The sequence below is a fragment of the Mustela putorius genome, unplaced genomic scaffold, assembly GCF_011764305.1.
Source record: "Mustela putorius furo isolate JIRA1106 unplaced genomic scaffold, ASM1176430v1.1 tig00003845_pilon_pilon_pilon, whole genome shotgun sequence".
NCBI classification, from domain to species: domain Eukaryota; kingdom Metazoa; phylum Chordata; class Mammalia; order Carnivora; family Mustelidae; genus Mustela; species Mustela putorius.
The window spans coordinates 65,459,570-65,480,235 of NW_025421998.1; the positions used below are offsets into that span (position 1 = coordinate 65,459,570).

Genomic DNA, 20,666 nt, shown 5'->3' on the forward strand with positions numbered 1-20,666 from the left:
GGTCACAGGAGAGTATTATTACCTGCCTTCCAGCGTTGTCATTAGGATTAAATGTGATAATCTGTGAAAAGTACTTGCCAAATAATTGGCACTTAATAAATGTTGGTTCTCTGCCCTCCCCAATCCTTCCCTCTGGGTCTGTTTTTTATACAGGATTCAGAAGCTGACCTGCTTGTAGATTATTGGCCACCTGTGTTTCCTACTGTTGTTGGATGTAGCCAAACCTAACCTATTAGAATGACTACCTATTAAAACTATGCTCTTAGTCGGGGCAGTTTAGTGAGGGGTCTTTGAGGGGGGCTTAGGGGATGTGAAGGGAAGCTGATGCCATTTTGGGAAGAGGGGAATCCACTCTCCCTGTTCCGGTGCGGGGGGAAGCCTATGGAAAGTTCACCCAATGTCCTGTCAATGCAGGCAGCTTTTTCGCAGAGTTCATGCAGGGATTATCCCAGAGAAAGAGGGAGAAAGTTCTAGTCTTTGTGAGAATCTTGTACTCCCGCTCCCATCTTTACACTGACCTCACCCGTCCCCCTCCACCCTTCCCTCACCTTCCTCCCAGGGTTCTAGAATCATACAGTTTTGGAGCCCGAAATGTCTTTGGGCTGGGTCATCTCCTCTCATCCCAGAACTTTATAGGTGGGGAGACCAAGACCAGGGTCCCAGAGTTCCTCCTCTTCTTCCAGCCCAGGAAGGGGGCCCTGAGGAAACTTGCAAAAGTAGGAGGAAACAAGCCCAGTTCTTTCTTTCAATAATGGAAAACTGTAGTTGCTCAGTGAGCCCCCAGGAGCAGAGAGAATGACCTGCTTCTCTCCCTCCGCGGACTCGTGGCCTTCTAGGAAAGGACATGATAGGCAGTGTTGTAGCTGTATTTAGAGAGGGGCTCTGTGCCCTGGAGTCCTCCCCGCCTCCAACCTCGCTCTCTGTCCCACATTGCACCCGGATATGTACCTGTGTTTGCACTGCCCTAAGACAGGGCTTCTTTCTTCTATAATGGTCCTGGCTCTGTGGAATAAGCCAATGAGAAAACTTTTTTCTTCTGGGCAGACTGAGACAGAAAGAGGATTTAAAGACTTTTTGCTTTTGCTTTATGTCCTGTTGCATGCTGTGTGTGAGCCCCTGCTCTGCAGAGAGGCATGCCAGGGGCCAGTCAGATCTCGAAGAACCATGAAGGCACTTAGCTCCTAGTTCAACCAAGCGGTGGAACTGAGGACACTGCTGCCCCCATAGGCCTTTAAAACATCAACATCTTAAGGTCTAAGTATCCCAGGAAAACTTTCTAATAGACTTGTTATACTTAGAAGGCCAAACAGAGTTTGGTAATTCATAGGTAATTTGCTTTTGCATTGGTGTTTTCACTTAGAGTAGACTGACATTTTTTAATGACCTTAACCAATCCTTGGTTTCACTTTAAATGTGATCCTTCACCAATACCAGTAGATGTACTGGCTTCTATTATTGTCCCTAACATTTCTACCCTTGAAGATCCTGGCAAATAATAAGCCTTGTTTACTATTAGCCTTACAAAAATGTCTCTGTCCTTTGCTCCAGTTTCTATAGTATTCAAATGAAAGTTCAGTCTCTTGACCTCACACAGTCTAAAACAGGGACATTTGTATTTGATGATGGCAATGTATCTCTTTAAAGGAGAGCTTACCTGTGCTGTTTTATCCATCGTATGCTGCGTTTTCAATGGCCCGCTGCTGAGTGCAGGGAAAATGGGAAAATCATGTCAAGGAGAAGTGACCTCCACACTCTGAAAAGCAAACAAAACAAGGAACTCAAGGCAAAGCAAGTTTATCTGGAAATTTGACCCAGAGGGTTCTGAGTGAAAACACCCTTTCCCCACCATCCCGGAAGCAGGATCAGGGTGGCCGTTTAGAGCTGGCCTTCGAAATGCCTGCCAGCACTCCTGATATTTCATCTTGGGCTAACTGGGTGGTCCCAACTACAACACATCTTTATGCCTAGCTCACAGAACCGCAGGTTTCCTTCTGACATAACCGGACAGGGACAATGCAGGGCTGGACAGGCCACCGAGTGACGCTGGAATGCCTTTCCTATTCGTGTTTCTCACTCAGGACCAGATAAGTGAGGATGGGGAGGGAATAGAAGGAAAGAAAAAAAGAAGTCCGGAGGTCTACAAACAAAACACAGTTGGTCTCAAGGCTGGGAACCTTTCTGTCACTGTGGAGATGAGCGGGCAAGAGATGGTCCAGGGCAGACCCAAGCCGCGGCACATCTAAAACAGGGCCGAAGGACTCTTTTCTTTTAGGACTTGACGTGCCTAAATGCCAGTGCCTCGGGCGTCGTGTAGATTGGAGTTATCTGTCTGACGTTGAGGCCCCCTGTTGCCGAGCCAGAGGATAGGGTGGGTGTGGAGTTGATGATCAAGTGCACTGCCGACTGGACCTGCTGGTTATGGGGCGGGGGCTACAGAATGGTGATATCACCCCATCTGGTTTGCGGCTAGAAAACAAGTCCAGCCCATGGTCATTCTTGGGACTTATCCTGGGAGAGAGAAGCGGTCCCTGGGATGCTCGGGAGATAGCCCTTTGATTCATTCATTCTTTGGGCCGGTATCTACTGCTTGCCTTCCTGCACCTTGCAGCGGGTGGGCTCCCTTCATGTTATCTCCCAGGATCATCTGACAAGAGCCACAGTCAGAGGCTTTCCGAGTGTGCGGGGACAGCCAACATGCTATGCTTGTTTTGAAGAGTCAAAACCGTCTTTCTAGACCACAGGTATGAAAAATATGAAGGCTGAGTTCAAAATCAGCAATTGTCGAGCCTTGTCTGAGCTTCTGAAACTTTTTTTTAAAGATTTTATTTATTTATTTGACAGAGACAGCCAGAGAGGGAACACAAGCAGGGGAACTGGGAGAGGGAGAAGCAGGCTTCCTGCTGAGCAGAGCAGGGAGCCCGATGTGAGGGTCGATCCCAGGACCCTGGGATCATGACGTGAGCCGAAGGCAGATGCTTAAGGACTGAGCCATTCAGGTGGCTCGAACTTTAGAATTGCTCCGGGGAACTCATGAGAACTGCCCAGACTGGCCCTAACCTCAGTGATTCTGAGTCGGCAAAGAATGAGGTTCGCAAACCTGTGGTTTTAAAAACAGGAACCAGTGTGATTTTGATGGAGACGGGATAGGCTGAACCCCAGAATTTTAGAAACACATTTGAGAGGGCTTGTTTCGGGTTATGCAGGTCAGTTACCTGGGAGAATTCTTCCCCAGCATACACATCTCCCCATTTCCACCCTTTCTGGCCTGGTGAGCCTCTTTTACTTAGGAGAGTATTATCTCTGCCTTCTGCTCTGTGGGCAAAGCAGAAAATTTGAGAACCAACTGTTCTACATAAAACAGTTTCAGGCAGAGTTCAGATAGAGGGCTCTCAGAGGATGCTTTTGTTTTCCTAAGATATTTTTAGGAGAAAGGATGTAAGGCTTCGGTAAGGTGACCGGCCTCCACTGGGCATCTGTCCTACCCCCACTATTTCACCTGTCCAGCCAGGAGGTAGGGCAGCAGGAGGCAGACCTCAGTTTGGACCATCCCCTCACACTGATCCACTGTGTAATCTCGAATAGAAACTCACATTTCGGTTTAGCATTTCTGTGCTGCCCTTCACTTGGGAGTCATGGGTAGGCTGTCGGCCTCAGGCGGGCCAGTGGTGGGGGGTAATAGGGCTGGGGTATACAAAACAAGAAGGCTCTGAGCAGGCTTCTCACATTTGCCGAACTTGTAAATCACTCCAGGATCCCATGAAAAGGCCTATTTCAGTGCAGGAGGTCTGAAGTGAGCCTGAGACTTGGCATTTCTAACAGACTCCCAGCTGAGGTCAATGCTGCCCATCCGTGGACCACGCTCCAAGTTGAAAGAATCTTTTTTTTTTTTTTAATCTTTTTCTCCTCTGAGTAGCAAGAATCTCTAAGGTGCTCCTCAGTTTTGCTCAAACCAGGAGTGCCGTCGACAAAGTTAACAAACTGGCAACTGTTTTTTTAGCCCTAGGAATAGAGGACAGTCCTCCGGCTCAACTGGCACTGATCATGTAGATGGGCAGAGAAGGCTTCCAGCTGTCAACAACTTTTTCCCAGTTCCTTCAACTATGAAGTGTGTCTGATAACATAAGAACTACTGAAGAAGGGGACAGAGAGGGGGCTCGTCTGACTGTGTGGGCTGAGAGAGGTTATCAAGATCAAGGCTTCAGATGTACGAGGGAGAGGTGGCCCTTAAGGTTCAGGAATTACGGTTCCTTAAATCTCTTAGGAGTATAACTGCTAAAGAAAGGCTTTTAGGTAGAAAACGAAAGGAGAATGTCTTTCCAAGAACAGTAGCTTTAAATTGTGTCAGAGTCCCCTGCAGGGTCTGTTAAAATGCAGATCACCTGGCCCCAGCCCAGAGTTTCTAATTCAGTCGGTTGGGGCGGGGCCTGAGAACTTGCCTGTTTAATGAGTTCCCAGCGGAACCTGAGGATCCCACTTTGATTAGCAGACTCGAGGCCCCAAAGGCCATCATCTCGGAGAGTGGGAAGCACGGAGCACCGTGCTACGTCTTCACATTCTAACCTTTCTGATCAGAAGGGCGTTGCCCGGAGCGCAAAATGTTTACATAGAGCCGGTGGCTGGCGTTTGCAGTGTCAACTGGAGCTCCTCGTGTCTTCAGGTGTCGGAAGGTCCTGTGAGGGTTAGGAAACGTGGAATGTGTAGCACCTACATGTAGCTCTTTCCAGCGTGATGGGACCCCCCAAGGACTGGGGCTCTCTAATTTGGCTGGTTGGCTAATCATCTTATGGGACTTTTGAAAAATGGAGCCCCTTCCCCCAGCTGCTTCCTGGGAGATCAGGGAGCAGCCAGATGTGCGGGACTCCCCCCATGGGGAGGGGCGAAGCACCAGCCTGGCATTAGGAGCTGCTCTCCTTTTTAATGATTCTCAGATTCGGCTCTGGTGATCACTCAGCAAGCAAATGATTTCCGAGCAGGAAATCAGACCCTTTATGGAGTGCATTTCCTTGCTGGATCCCTGTAGTCATCGTCGATACATTCCGGCTGCATTTTCCAAAGGGCTTCATTTCCCATCCAAGGATGGCTTCCAGCCAGGACCATCTGGCCAAGGGGACCCATCTGCGATGAAGGCCCCATTAAGAACAGCGCTGGCCACAGCCACTCAGCCCCGATAAAAGCCCCGATGACCAAATCCCAAAGAGAATACCTCTCAGGCAAACTCAGAATCACATTCAAATTGAGGCAATTATTTAGATAAGGAGCTGCAAGGAGACGTGTTTGTCATACCCGGGTTTGAGGTGTGCTGGCCTCCCTGGGGTTCCCTGGTTCACCAGCAGATGCTCAGATGCCCAGAGCATGCCCTGGGCGCCATGCTCTGTGCCAGGTGAGCTTGATAAAGGGGGCTTGGGAACAGTCCCTGCTCTTATGTTACCTGTGGTCAGGAAAAGACAGACACTTAATTGCCTACCTGTCGGCACAGAACCCCCAGAACAGTGTGTCTCTAGAGTAGACCTCCTGTCATACATCCTCCCTTGCCCGGGGAGGGGTGCCCCCTTTTCCCGCCTGAGGCATAAACCAGGTGAGGGCCCTCCCAGGAAGGGCCAGGAACGCAGCGCCGTGCGGTGGAACTGTTTCTGCAGGACTGATGGCTGACAGCTGTTTGCCCCCGCCTCTGCGCTGCATGCGGGGGTGGGGGGCGGATGCCTCTGAAGTCGGGGCAGGGCAGCCGCCGTGGCTCTCCCACCTTGGCGGGCATCAGAATCACCTGGAGGGCTTGTTAAAAACAGGTCGGTGGGCCTCCCTCGCCGTTCTGATCCTGTAGGTCTAGGATGGGGCCAGAGGATTTCTAACAAGTTCCCAGGTAAGGCTGAAGCTTGTGGGCTCCAGGCCACACTTGAAGAACCAGAGGGGTAGCATGTGGGCATGGCCATCACAGCTTCCCCAGGGACAGATGGAGGGAGGCAGGAGCCCATCACAGCTATGCTGCTGACCCAGGTGAGAGAAGATGGGGCTCTGAAACGGGCCACAGCCGTGGGACTAGAGAACAGAGAGAGGGAGCTCAGGACATGTGTGACAGTAGAACAGGTGGGCCAGGCCCAGTGAGGGAGGGGATCCGGGAGGGGAGGGAAGAGTCTGAGTAGCTGCAGGGATGGACATGACAGGACCTGAGATGGGAATGGGACCAGGAGAGGGGGGATGGGCTCGTCTCTTTGTGACCTGCTGGGTTTGTGGTTCGTGGAGACCTTCAGGTGGAAACGTGAAAGGGGCTGTTAAACTGCCCTTCAAGTCTCAGGAGAGAAAGCCGAGCTGCAGACCCAGATGTGGGGGACGAAGGTTTAAGCTAAAGCTGAGGAGTTAAGTAAGACTAGTTAAGGGCAGCTCCTAGAGGAGAGAGTGGTGAGGGCTGGGCAGAGAGAGAAAGAGGGGGCTGGCATTGCTCTGAGTGCAAGAAGCAAACAGACAGACAGACGGGGTCACCAGGAAGGAGCAGAGCCAGATGTTGGAGGACCTCAAAAACTGACACATTGTGGGGACCCCTCAAAAGAACAATCCTCCCGAGTGTGGGCTGCGTTTGAGGAGAGAGTTGGAGGAACGGATCCCCATGTTTTGAAATAGCTTCTTAACTCCTCATTGTTTCTTGACTCCCCATTGACTTGGCCTGGGCAGTTTTCCTCGGCCTTGGTGACCCAGTGGCTTCACAGGTCCGCCATTTTGGTGGAACAAGCATAAGCAAAAAGAAGCAGACCCTGCGAACACATGTGTGGTGCAGTAGCCATGGTAGTAGGCTTCCTTCTCCGAAGAGCGTCAAAGTGAACAGTATGGTAGTTTGGGGTGAAGCTGGGGGTCCGTTTTTCCACCTCTAAGCAGGCCTCCGGTGAGAAAAGACACTGAATTCCTCTTCCTTCCTCCCTCCCCATTTGATAACCACCTGGACCCCCTCTCACATCCCCCTCTCCCCCTTGAAGACCTTGAAGCCACTGGTTTTACAAGGTTAAAAAGGATTCTGACCGCTAGTTTTGTGCAAGTTGTGCGAGAATACTACAGAAAGAATTGATTTCTATGAACTAAGAGCCCGCCAGGTGATAATTGTATAATTTATAGTTTGCTTTTTTAATTTGTGAGGCTTTTGAGTCCTCTGGGTCTTCACAATCCCTAAGAACACAGAGAAAGTCCGAAAATCTTTAAATAAAGCCGATGAGTCTGGGTCAGGCACTTCCTGGCCCCTCCTGTTGCCACCAGCTATTAGGAGCTTTGGGCAGGAACACACACCGACTTGTTGCTCTGTCTTTGCAGTTCTGTGCGGAGTTAAACCAGCCTATCCTGCCCAACATCCGCAAGTGGAAGGGGCCCCGGGGATGCTGGAAGGCCATTGTTGCTGAGATGCCCTCCACTCAGCTCCAGAAGGTACCCTCCCTCTGCAAAACCTGGATTTTGTCTGCATCTTACTGAAACCTCCTTTTTTCCCTAATCACAGGAATTTGCAAATTTCCTTTGCCAGCATCCTCGAAGCAATTCTGTGTTTCTGCACATTTCTTAGCTCTTTGCCATTCATTTCAAAATGCCCTGGTTCCTGTTTCATGTTTAGATCAGGAATGGACTGCTGCCCAGACGGAAATGGGAGTTTAGGGTGTTGGGAGGAGAGGAGAAATCCTGTCTGGAGCCAACGCTGCAAATGGGGTATTTCTGTCCTTTGTCCTCTTAATCCCGTCTCCACAGTTCCATCCTCTGCCAAGTTTGTGGAGAGCCCATTGTTCATTGAGTGAAAACTTCAGATTTGCTCAATTCATACACAAAGCATTTGCTTTCAGTGGTAGAAATTGCGCGCGTGGAAATGTTCTGTGGACATTTTGAGCAGATTCTCATTTTGAATGTTCTTTTGCTGGCATTTCCCCTGTGGCTGTGGGTAAATTATGGAAGGGGGACCTGTCACTCATACAGGTAGATTCACAGCCGGTTTTCACTCATTTGGAATGTCTGATATTAGTGGGGTTTTGATCTTAAAATAGACTTCCAATAGTTCATCATGAGTCAGAAACTGTCAGTACATAGTTTTTCTATAAATGCGCATGTCGTATTTTTTTTTCTCTCTAGTATACCTCACATGTTTATAAACACACAGGAATTGTATTTATGTGAGTGACCCTGAGACATGGGGCTTTTAAATTACACATACATACTGGATTAAAAGTAGGTTATGGACATTAAGCTCTCATTTGTGGACAATAAGCTCTCTTTTTAAAGCTACTATTTAAAAATGTGATCTAAATCTGATTTCTCTGGGTTTTATGTTTAGGACTATAAATGGTTACTATAGCTGGCAGCCAGTGTCTGTTTCCCCATAGGCTGGAAACTAAGCCAAACTGGGAGGTATCTCGTCTTTACCTCTGTTGCCCATGGCTGTCGCTTCTCAGTCCATATAGAAATAATTCCACCTTGCCTTTTTTTAAGAAAAAAAATAGCATGTTATATGTATGTAGGGTCACAAGGCTCTCCTAGTCCCTCTATTCATCCACTGAGAAATTGTTAGAAATGTTCCCACGTGCCAGGCACTGTGCCACATGCCAGATACACATCAGTGAGAAGCGCAGCCCCAGGGACCCAGGCCTGCCTGTTTGTAGTCCTTGCGAGTCCAGGGGGAGAATCCATGCTGAGCTGATGGCGCCCCTCTCAGGAGCTCACAGCCGGCTGGAGGCACAAGGTGGGAAACCCTGCTCCAGATCAGGGTGGCAAGGCTGTTGGAGGGTGGTGTGCTATTGGAGGGAGACCCGTGTTCAAGCCACTGCAACTTCTCAGCCTCAATTCCTTAATCTCTAAAATGGGAGCAGTTTTTCCTTCCTTCCGCCAGTCACTGGGTGGCTGTAGGATTTACTGCAATGCCCCATTAACTGAACACAGGCCAGGCCTGCTGGGGCCCACAGGAGGCAGCAGGCTGGCCGGGCTGTGCCAGCTACAAGTCCATGCACCTGTCTCGGGGAGCGGCTGGCTCATCGGGGCCTTGCTGCCATGGAAGCTGGAGGGCCTCTTGGGGACAAATCTCCCAGTCTCTCAAAAGATGCAAATATCTAGATTTTAATGTGAAATTTCCTGACTTTTAAATATGGACAGATAAGCAAAAATGTTTCTAAATGCTGTTGAACAAATTGTATCTGCAAGTCTCACACGTTCCACTTCTACCTGGACAACCATGGGCAAGTGGCCGCAGCAAACCCCGTTTCCCGAATGCCTAAAATGGCATCAGGCGCCTCTGTTCGGGTCTCCAGTCCTCGCCCTATAGCCAGAGGGGCGTCTCCGTAGATGAGAAAACGGAGCTCGATTTGCCCCAAGGTCTTCCGGTGGCGACATGGTGGGGTCAGGCCCGCACCCAGCTGTCGCTCTGGTTCTAACGGGATCTCCCGCTGCCCCGGAAGGGGCTGGGCCAGTTCTTCCCGAGCCAGGGGCTGCCTGGGTCCAGGGGATCGGGAGAGTCTCCCAGAAACGCCCCGTGCTCACACAGGTGAGCAAGTGTGAAGGGCGGACCGAACAGGCAGGTGCCTGGCTGGCCGGGTTTTTCGGGCAGGGGCTAGGGCACACGGGGAGCCACAGGAGGGTCTGAAGTGGGGCTGAGCACCTGCGTCCTACCTTGTTTGGGGATCAGTACATGGGAAGACGACCCTCCACAGCAGAAGGGGAAAATCCCACTTCCGTCACTATATACCCGAGGAGACACATTGAGAAAAACAGAGGGCTCCGTGCCCCCACGGCGGAGTGACACAGGTGGCCCTGAGATCCGGGTCATCCAGTTCTTAAACTAGGGCTCTCTCCAGGGGGCAGGCAGGCCTGCGGTTCTAAATCTCAACCTGCACAGTTTACAGAACACGGTTGCCCATTGATGCTTTCCCTCCTCACCTCGAGTTGGGCTAGTGGAGGTGCAAGCCCAGCAAAGCATGGCGCTGGGACCGTGCGGTGCCGGGGACTCAGCAGAGGCCACTTAAGCTGTTCAGGGTCGCTGCTTCTCCTTCAGCAGTAAGTGTTGCTGGCCTCTCCAGTGATGCCACAGATCCTACTGCCCATCTCCAATCTCCTCCAGCTGCTGGGGTGGAGTGGGGAGAGGAAGCTTTTCCCTCTTTCCAGAAGGGATAGCGGCGAGAAGCTGGCAGACTGACAATGGCCCATCTGTAGCCAGAGAGGGTGGTGGTTAGCACCAGGACCCAGGACATTCCTGCCACCCCCTCGCTGACCCTCACAGGCCTCCATCCCGGGGCTGCAGGCCCCTGTGTGGGCCCCGTCCACCCGCAGAATGCCCTTGACAGATTCTGAATCGTGGGGACTGCTAGCGCTGACCTCCATCTGCCCAGCAGGTATTTATGGAGGATCCAGGAGGTGCCGGGTACTGGTGATGGGAAGCTGCAGCTCATCAGTAAGCAAAGCCCGGCCTTCGGAGTCTTCTGCTTCATTCTCAACATTGCTGTTTACCAGCTGTGGGATTTTAGGGTAGTTACTTAACCTCTCTGAGCAGCTGAGTCCCTGCCTGGTGGAGAGGGGTATGAGTGTCCATCTCATGGGTTGTGATGATTAGGAAGATGACTCTCTGCTTAATCAGGGCTTCCCCTCCTTTCACTCCCCAAAAGATAAGAGCCCCCGCCCCCCTCTCCTGCCCCAGCTACACCTAAAACAAATTGGCAGCATGGGAAATCTGGGGCAGCAGGCAGGAAGGAACATGCTGTGGCTTTTGGCGTATGCTTGTGTTTCAGAAGCGGTCCCTGCACATATGATCTCAGGACCCAGTGCAGAGTCCCCCTGCCTCCTCCCTGCTTCTCCGCCTCTCTCCCCAGGTTGGGGCTGAGCCCTTCCAGGAAGGAGACTGGTCTCCAAACTAAGTGATGCCTTCTCTTCTCCTGCAGGGGGCTGGGTTCTCTGGATTCCTGTGGGATACCACGGCCGGTGTGGAGCTGAGAGACGCCAGCTCGCAGGAAAATTCGCCTGGTAATGGGCATGGGAAGCCGCTGGGGCCCAGCCCGTACCTTGCACGGTTCAAGGTACCATTTGTGTTGCTGTGAAGGTCTACTTCTAAAATGGGGTTGGCGGGGGGTGGTCCCATTCTAAACTGTGATCCAGAGCAGCCTCATCTACTCTGTCCCACGGTCAGGTCAGCACATACTCTTGGGGTTTCCTTGGCTGATGAACCTGTCCAGGGCAGGAATGAAGAGGATTCTGGAGGACTCTGACAACTCTGGCATCTGGACAGGAAGGAGAACAGGCGGCTGGCTCCCAAACCTAATACACATCAGAATCACCTGGGGAGATTTTCTTAAAATCAGGGATTCCTGGGGCACCTGGGGGGGCTCAGTCAGTTAAGCAGCTGCCTTTGGGCTCAGGTCATAATCCCAGGGTCCTGGGATTGAGCCCCACATCAGGCTCCCTGCTCAGTAGAGAACCTGCCTTTCCCTCTCCCTCTCCCTCTGTCTGCTGCTCTGCCTACTTGTGCTCTCTGTCCATCCCTCTGTCAAATAAATAAAATCCTTAAAAAAATTCAGGGGTTCCTGGACCCCACCCCAAACATACGGAATTTCTGGGTTAGGGCCCGGGATGGCCCATTTTTCAAAGACAACTTTAGAGCTTCTTCATCCCTCTGACATTTAGAAATCACTGGATTAGAGGACAGCACCCTTGTCTGGGGACCCCTTCTCCTGACTATGGGGAAGGGGCTCACCTTCAAGGGGTCACTGGGTTCAGAGGGGATTCTAAAGGAGCTTCTGGGCTGTGGGGTCAGGGAGAACAGGGGGAGCAGCAGGGAGACTGATCTGAGGGCTCTCTCTGATACCCCCCCGCCCCCATCCCTGGGGGGTGTACCTGAACAGCGAACACTCAGGAGGGAGAAGAGGCTGGCAGGTCGGCACTCAGCTGACCTGAGCCCCATGGCACTTCCAGTGAAATCACAGGGCAGGGCGGGAGTGGGCCCCCAGCACAGAGCCTAGCAAGCCACTGCTGGGTGTTTGAGCTCCCCCCTCCTTCTGTGTGCTCCAGAGGGGCTCTGGAGCCTGCGCATTCCCTCCAGCCACAGCGTGGTGTCTGGCAGCCCCTGGCTGGGGAGGCCCATGTTTGGGGCACCGCGTTGGCTCTGGTGGGGGTCTAGCCCTACTCTTGCTCCTGGCTGCAAGGCTGTTGGGGTTCTGTGTGTGCCCACACACCTGGGGCGTCTGCAGGTTGTGCTTACTCCTAAGACTGAGGTGGAAAATCAGCCACTTACCATATTTAGGTCCCCCTCACACCACACTGGGTTTCTCATTTACGTAAAGTGGTGATGCTTGCTCTGACCTGACAAGGCCACAGCTGGACCAACCAGTGTCTCTCACAGGCTGGCTGCTTCTAGTGGCCAACGAGAAAATGCTACCGTGTCCTCATTTGCTGGCGCAGATCCTCCAAAGTGCGTAGACAGGCCTTCAGCCCCCCGCCAGGCTGGATTTCCCAGCCTGTGGCCTCGTGGTGGTTCCTCTGTGGTCAGAGCCACCGCTGCTGACAGCGGTCCAGGCTGGGGGAGGGGGGGCGGTGGGCAAACCAGGGTCACATGTGTAAGATGAAACTGGCAGGCTCCACTTCCCGGGGGCTCCCCCTACACCCCCTTCCTCCCCGGCAGTGTTTCGTGTTTGTTGCCACGACAAACGGGAGGGCGGGATTGCCAAAGCCTGAGCAGCTGAGCAGCGCCGCGTACTCAGGAGACCGGCTCTGAGGGCGTGTCCCTGCACCTGCCCGCCGCGGCACGCACCCCGGGGGTGCAGACTGGGCATAGCCTGTGCTGCCGAGGCTCGGCCGCCTTCCCCATTTGACACATCTGAAATCCGGTGAAAGTGAGCATCAGGGCAGAGCAGTCTCTGGAGGGAAGAGAAGGCAGAGGGGTGGATGGGCTGGCTGGGGAAGGAAGTGGGTCCCAGAAGAGGGTCCTGGCAGAGGGACCTCAGCCTGTCCTAGAGGGTAAGAACCCAGTCTTGGTTAACAACCAGCTATTGGAATTGCCGCCGCCTCCTTCTCCGTCGTTGCTTAGAAGGAAAAAAACAAAACCCCAAACCTGATATTTCCAGATGTGCCTGGTTTTCCAGACCCTCAGCTGGAGTAGGGGATGTGCTATGGTGGGGGTAGGGGGTGGACTGACAGAACAAGATAGGTTTCGGTCCTCCGGGTGCCTCAGAAAAAAAATCCAACCCTGGACCACCTTAACCCTTGGGGTGTAAGCCAGCCTGGGCTGCGTTCACCGTTGTCGGCATGGTGCGAGAAGCTGTTGGTAAGTGGGGAGCCACGAACATGGGCAGCAGGGACGTCTAAGCCTGTGCCTGCTGCTTTGTCTCCCCTCGCCTCAGGTGGGAAGCAACGACTTGACCCTTGTGAACCTTCACCTGTCAGCCTTGATCCTGCCGGGGAGTGAGAATCCGAGCAGGAATCACAGTGACAGCCACCGCTTGGCCAGCTTTGTGCAGACCTTGCAGGAAACCCTGAAAGGTAGGAAACACTCTTTCTCTGTGACTGGGCCCACGGCTCCCACTTCTGAAGGTCAGGCACCGAGTGGCCTCTTCCAAGCATCTCTCCCACCCCTTAGGCTGACCCAGCTATTGGCAGTGGTGTATCTTGAGGGCACAGAAGACCACCATCCCTGGGCAGGGTGACATCTGTCTCGGTGGGTCTACCACACATGTACTGTGGTATCAGCTTTGGGGTCCTTCTAACCTCCCTTTGATGGAAAGATTGTGGGGGGAGGATACCTTCCCTCGTGACCCGTCCTCCTGGTTCAGCTGCCCCTGTGGGGGTGCCACCTGCAGATTCACACGTGCTCGTCTTGTGAGAGAGAGACCATGGGTGACAGGGGACCGGGAAAGTACTGATGAGCGCCTGTAGGCTTTTTCTTCCTCGTGGGGTGCAGGTGACCCTGAAGGAGCCCTGGTGCTCTCAGGAAATCTGCTTGTTCATCTTTGCTCCTTCGTAGTGGTAGGACCTGGATGAGCCCCCCACACCACTTGAAGCCTGTCTGGTCGGGGGATGGCCGATGCCCCCCTCCCCGGGATGCCTGGTGGGCACGGTGACTGTCTATGGATGAACCAGGCACATAGTAGGGGCTCAGCAGGCAGGAACTGACTCAGAAAATACCAGAACACTGAGAAGAGCAGAGCTTCGGGAGGAAGTCGGTTCTCTGGGTCCAGGCTCTGGCCCAGCCTTACAGAAAGTTCTTGTGTGCAGGGTTTACCGGGAAGGAAGCGTTGTCACTGCTGCGAAGACTGGGCTGTTGTCAGCTTGGTGGGGTTCTTCAGAGCCCTGCCCTTCTCTAGGTGAGGGTTTCTGGCTGGAGGTCTGGAATTCTCTTCCATGCTCGCCGATATTCTCTAGTTTTCTAAGCCTATTGCATGCTAGATCAGCCCCTCACATGGGTGATTCATGAGCATCCGGCTATAAAAATAATTAGGTCGGGGCGCCTGGGTGGCTCAGTGGGTTAAAGCCTCTGCCTTCAGCTCAGGTCATGATCCCAGGGCCCTGGGATGGAGCCCACATTGGGCTCTCTGCTCAGCAGGGAGCCTGCTTCCTCCTCTCTCTGCCTGCCTCTCTACCTACTTGAGATCTCTCTCTGTGAAATCAATAAAGAAAATCTTTTTAAAAAATAATTAGGTCCTATTATAAATTTGCATCTTAAAAAGGTGTCTTGGTTATAGTAAAGTATATCTGACATGACAGTGACCTTCTTCACCATTTTTAAGTGTACGGTTCCGTGGTGTTAAATTCATTTACATGGTCTTACAACCACGCCCTCCATCCGTCTGCAGAACATTTTCTTCTTTCCAAACTGAAACTCTGTGTCCATTCAGCACCAACTCCCCGCTGCCCCCATCCTCAGTCCCTGGCGACCGCCCTTCTCCTTCCTGGCTCTGAATTCGGCTACACCAGGTACCTCTGCTAAGTTGGAATTGGGCAATGTTTGTCCTTTTCTGGCTGGCTTCGCTTACATTAGGTCTTTATGGTTCGTCCATGGTGTAGTCCGTGTCAGAGTTTCCTTCCTTTTTCAGGCCGGATACTATTTATTCTGTTGTCTGTCTACTGAATTTCGTTTATCCACTCACTGGCTGATGGATGGATCCCTGGGCAGCTTCAATCTTTTGGCTGTTGTGAGGAATGCTGCTCTGAGCATTGATGGACAACTTACATTTGAACCAGGATATGCCGTGGCCAACATTCTATTTAGGAGTTTGGGGGGCTAAAAAAAAAAAAAAAAAGCTTAAGCCAAGATACCCCATCCAAGAATCAACCCTATGGGAAATTGTTTACACACAGCTGGTTTCTAAGCTATTAAAAAGGATGACCTGATGGCTTTTAAAATCTGTGGACGTTTCTGTCCTTCTCTGCCTCAAGCCCTTCTTTGCCTGTATGTAGGAGTAGAAAGCAGAAATTCCGGTTCATAACTTCTCTGGTAACGTCTCACTGCTTCTTTCTGACACTTAGGAGTACGCAGGTCATTGTACCAAATTGCCAAGGGGACTGTTGACCTACAGCCTGGCTCACCTTGGCTTGTCCAGGTATGGACGGTGACTCCTGTTCCCTGCGCCCTTGTGTTTCTAACTGATAACCAGTGAACAGGTGACACAGCAGACCCAGGGGTTCTGGAAGCCCTCCAGCCTGCCCCAGGTACAAGGACAAATCCATTATTTGCAGAGGTGGCAGAGCTAAAACAAAGACGAAGCTTTTTTATTCCACATCCTTGCATCAGAGCAAACAGAAGCGATTTGATTAGCAAACGCTGGGCCTTTCTGCCTTTGTCTGGAATGTGTGTCTGGGTTGACATGAGCATGTATGCCAGGCCTCTGTTGGCGTGTTCTTCTTTCAGGGCCTCACTCTGTGAGCCCTGGGGCTCACTCTGTGAACTCCGCTAGACTGAAACACAGTGCGTGGTAATGCCTGGCGTCTGGGTTGGACCATTCCTCAGTAGGGACCAGCTCCTGCTGTTGCCCCTGGCATTCTGCATATCTGTCACTATCTGAGGAAATCAGCCCCAGGCATTCTCCCCTCACTCCTGAGAACCAAGGAGCCCACCCCTGGGGATCCCAGGCAGATGGTGTTCTAGGGAGGTTCAGGCCTCCTCTTTTCAGAGGCAAGGACCATGTTGATGTCCTCAGTGCCACCAATTTAAAGGAAAGCAGAGAAGTCGTGGGGGACCCAGATGTGCCCCTTCAGAAAAGGAGCTGTTATTTTCATTCTTGAAGTTACACAGAGCTGGGTTTTTTGACCTTTGACACCAGCATCTCGCCTGGCTTCAGAATTGCCTTTTTTGGCCCAGACGTCTTCAGGTGTGCCTCCCAATGAAAACTTCCCATTGTATGGAATGTTCTGCCTCCGTTCTCTTAACCTTCAGTTTTTCTTATCATTTAGTAAATACAGCATCGTTCTTTCCTTTCAAAGAGTCCGTCTGCATTCTGGGGTTTTCCTCATGCCTCATTCACGAGTTCATTGCATACGTGTTTATCAACCGTCTGCCAGGCAGCAGGCCCGTTCCAGGCATGGGGGATTTTGTGAGGAGGACCACCCATGTCCCTGTGGCTCTGCTGTTCTAGCGCTTTGTGAACAGCCGGGGACTTGAGGGCTGGTCTGATGCACTGGAGCAAGCCATTCAGCGTCTCAGAGACTAGCTCTTTACCTATGGAGAGGGGCCCACACCACTTGAGGGCTCTTGGATAGGTCTGACCAGTCGGGTAGGCGTTCTGAAGTCTGCTTTCCTGTTGAGGTTGGCCCTGATTTCTCAAGACAGCGAGAGCTTGCCCTGCTCTGGGCACCAAGGTTGTTGAGTTGTGGCGTGGAGGTACCGTCACACAGTGGGGCGGAGGGAGAGTCTTACTTCCCCTTGGCCTCCTTCGGTAGGGGGGTGACCACTGCAGTGCCCAAGTGCCCTCTGCTGGTGACTTGTGTTATTTCACTTCAGATTTCTTTGCTTCTAGCCATTATTGCTGCAACATATTGGCGTTAAAGAAAAAAATTTGTTGAGTGTCTCAGATACCTTTGGCTCTCATTCATGAACTGCTTTCCTCAAAGCCTCCCTTGCTAGTTAGGACGGGAACCCTGCTCCCCACAATAATGTGTCTTCCCTGAGGGAACCTGAAGACAGGAAGGGATGGTTAGGCCAAGATAATGGGAATCCAAGAGCCTAGCTGGGGTCCAGTGTCTTCTCGGAATGTCTGCTCCATCTAGGAAGTACTTTGTGATGACTCCACTTACTCTAGTGTACATCAAACAATGGTAGAAATGTTGAAAATACTCTAAAGAGAAAACATTTCCACTCTGGCCCTGTATTCGTCGGTTAGGGCCACCATAACAAAATATAGCAGTCTGGGTGGCTTAGACAATAGAAATGTATTTCCTCACAGTCCCGGAGGCTGGAAGTCTGAGAACAAGGTGTGGGCAGGGGTGGTTTCTCCTGAGGCCTCTCTCCTTGACATGTAGATGGCCACCAACTTCTGTCTTTGCACGGTGTTCCCCACCGTGCCCAAGGAGCGTTTGTCAAGCTCTTATGAAATATCCAGTCAAGACCCTCAGGCTTTTTCTGCCATGAAATTTGGATCACATGAGCTGGAACAGGGGTGATCTCTGCATCCTCCAGCTCCCCTTTTCCAGATGTGTTACTAATCTGCTCTAAAGTCTTGTGAGCATGTTGGGAGTTTGTGTTGTTGTTGTTGTTTTCAGTTTTTGGTTTTTGGTTTTTTTTGGTTTGTTGGTTGCACAAGGTATTTAGAAAAAATGGAAGAATGAGAACCAGATAGATGCACTTCTGACCCCGCAGAGTCCAATCAGAGAATCGAGATCCCACTTTGTGGGCTGTGATCAGTTTTGTTTCGACCTCCCAGCACCTCTTAAATGCCTGCTTCTCCTTCTTTCCACCTGCAGGAGAAAAAGACATGATTGTTTTAGGGGACTTCGGCCAGGGTCCTGAGAGCAGTGACTGTGATATCTTGAGGAAAGAAAAATTCTACCACCTAGTCCCTGCCCACACCTTCACCAACATCAGCACCAAGAATCCCCAAGGCTCGAAGTCTCTAGACAACATCTGGATCAGTAAAAGCTTAAAGAAGGTCTTCACAGGTAAAGCAGAAGTCCCTCAGTCTTTCTCCTGCTCAGAAATGTAAGAGAGACTTGTCCAAACTGATCGTCCCAGATCCTTTGGTTTGATGACTCTGGTCAGGAGTTCTCTTATGTTCTCTGTGGGTAATTTACAGGATTATATATAGTTTAGGCTCCTCTGTAACCATCATTCAAACAGCCACTCTGAGGAGTGAAGGGGGGCCATGAAAAATGGTGAAAAGGCATTCACTGATCTTTAGCAGGGGCAAACCTGGGTAGAGGCCAGCAGAGTACCAGTTCTGAGAGGAGCCCATACCTTACTCTAATTTTAAGGACACTTGGTCATTTAGCAAACATTCCTCAAGCCTCCTCATATTCAGGCGCTTTATTGTGGCCTGTGGTTTCCCAAAGTGCTGTCGGTGCCCCAACGAGCTGCCGTTGAGGACAAGCGGAGACGTCTCAGAGCATTGTGGTAGGATGCGAGACATGCTTTACCTGGACCTCACGAGGACTGGGGTGTGGTGGGTAATCTCAGCGCAGCAAAGCAGCCCCAGGAACCCCCAAACCAGTAGCCTGCTGAGCTGACTGTGGGCCAGCAAATATTAGTCAGAAACAGGGCAGTGACAGGCAATGTCTTTTGATGAACAGCAGGAACTGTGGTTCTCCATCCTGCCTGGCCGCTTTGCTAAGTCCCAGCACGTTATCCATATTCTACTTCAGTGAGACATTTAAAATCTGTGAAAGCGCCCGTTCTGGAGTTGGCCTGGGAGCACCTCGTGGGCAGCCAGCACTGAGCTCCTCAGCAGAATTTCCAGTCCAGGCTGCGTCACCAGCTTCTTGCACCTCTCTCTGGGTGCTGGTTTCCGTTGGACTGTGTTGGGGGCGGGTCTGCAGGTAAAGGAATGGGTCTCAGGAGGATTGGCGATCATCCAACTCGGTGAGACACGGTTTGTGGAAAGGCGCTGCTCGCCAAAGGCTGGCCCCAGGCTGCCTCAGGATGCCCAGGATGCCGGAAGGGCATGCTCTCATCAAAAGAGAACACAGGGCCAGAAGGAAGTTAGAAATGATTTCATCGGTCTCCTTGCTGTGAAATTCTAGAAACTCAGGTGCGGGGAGGAGTGAAAGAACTGAATAGGCAATTTGTAGGACTTCTTTGGAAAAAATGTCACTGTGTACATGAGAAGACACTCAAACATCACTCATCGTCAGGGAAATGCAAATCAAAACCGCGATGAGATATCACGTCTCTGAGAGACATTTGACCCTGCGTCAGAAATTTATTCTTGTTGCTCAGATTAGAAGAGGTGTATGGTGAGGAGGAGGTCAACCATAGGCTGATGGGTATGGCAGTGAGTGGGAGGCCAGCCTCCGGGGGACTTCGGTGCCTACACAGTAAGCCCTCGCTTGTCCAGATCACATTGGCCCAAACCTGTTGTTTGCACCGGCAAGCTGAGGGGTATTGACAGGGCATCCTGGCTCCCAGCTGCAGCAGAGGTCTCCACCCGCCGGACCGTGGCCCCAGCCAACCCCAGGCCTGATCCCGGGGTCTCTCTTCCCTCCCCCTCCAGGTCACTGGGCTGTAGTGAGAGAAGGCCTCACGAACCCTTGGATTCCCGATAACTGGTCCTGGGGCGGAGTGGCTTCTGAGCACTGCCCCGTGCTCGCTGAGTTCTATGCTGAAAAGGATTGGAACAAGAAGGAAGGCCCTCGGAACGGCAACGGGGTCACCTTGGAGCGAAGTGAAGCCAACGTTAAGCACGAGCGATGACGGCACCCAGAGGTCTCTCCACCTCTGAGTCTGGAGGGCCCCAGGCAGGGGAATCCACCCTTCCAGGTGAAGACGCGGAGCCAGAACTGCGTCATGGTCTTGGGCCTGACAACACTAGCCCCTGGGCCTCGACCTGCCTGCCTTCTCTGTGGACGTTCTTGGACCTCTCATGGGGCAGATCCCATCAGAAGCACAGTGGGGGACCGAGGTGCCTTATAATCTGGGGCTGTCGTCTACTCCCACAGACGCAGGCCGGCCAGCCGCCGCCCCTGGGTGGCGGCGTGCACAGAACCGTGACAGGGCTGTTGGGGCTGGAGAGGGTGGTCTCAACCTGCTAGGCCGGGTCTGAGTTGTGCCAGAAGCGCTTGTCTCTGACTAATGACTGGTCCATGACGCTCTGGCTGCCGATTGTATAAAGCTTTTAACTGTGACTGAGCTGAGCACTCTTCTCAGATATTTTGAGTGGTGATTTTTAGTTTTGTTTTGAAAAAATAAACAGAGATGAACGTGCCTGGTTGCAGTGAGCGTCCAGGGGGTGGGCCCCCCGCCTACGGGTGTTCTGTGCCCAGTTCCGGCACCTCTGTGAGGCTGTGGTCCAGGCAACTGCTCATTTACACCCCCTACTTTGCGGAGATGCCTCCCACACCCCTGTCAACCCCCTGAGTTTACTATAAAATCTTCCTATGACCTTCTCCCTCCCAGCCTGTTCTCTGTCTTCTGACCCCTGAGCGCCATTTGTGTCTCTGGCCGTTCAGTGTCGGTTCCCTGCACTGGGCAAGAATCCCAGAAGGATCCTATTTCCTCCCTCCCTCCCTCCCCACCCACTTCAATTTTCAGTCCGGTT

General features: G+C 52.0%; 1 protein-coding gene across 1 annotated transcript in view; it reads left to right on the forward strand.

Moving 5' to 3' along the window:
• EEPD1 (endonuclease/exonuclease/phosphatase family domain containing 1) overlaps positions 1-20,332 on the forward strand; it is a 108,505-nt gene extending 88,173 nt beyond the window's left edge. The window contains exons 4-8 of the mRNA XM_004741972.3: positions 7,291-7,401; positions 10,878-11,012; positions 13,329-13,467; positions 17,881-18,075; positions 19,623-20,332. Coding sequence (XP_004742029.1) covers positions 7,291-7,401; positions 10,878-11,012; positions 13,329-13,467; positions 17,881-18,075; positions 19,623-19,822 — 780 coding nt within the window. The 3' untranslated portion in view covers positions 19,823-20,332. The remainder of the gene's footprint in view (positions 1-7,290; positions 7,402-10,877; positions 11,013-13,328; positions 13,468-17,880; positions 18,076-19,622) is intronic.
• The last annotated feature ends 334 nt before the right edge of the window (positions 20,333-20,666 follow it).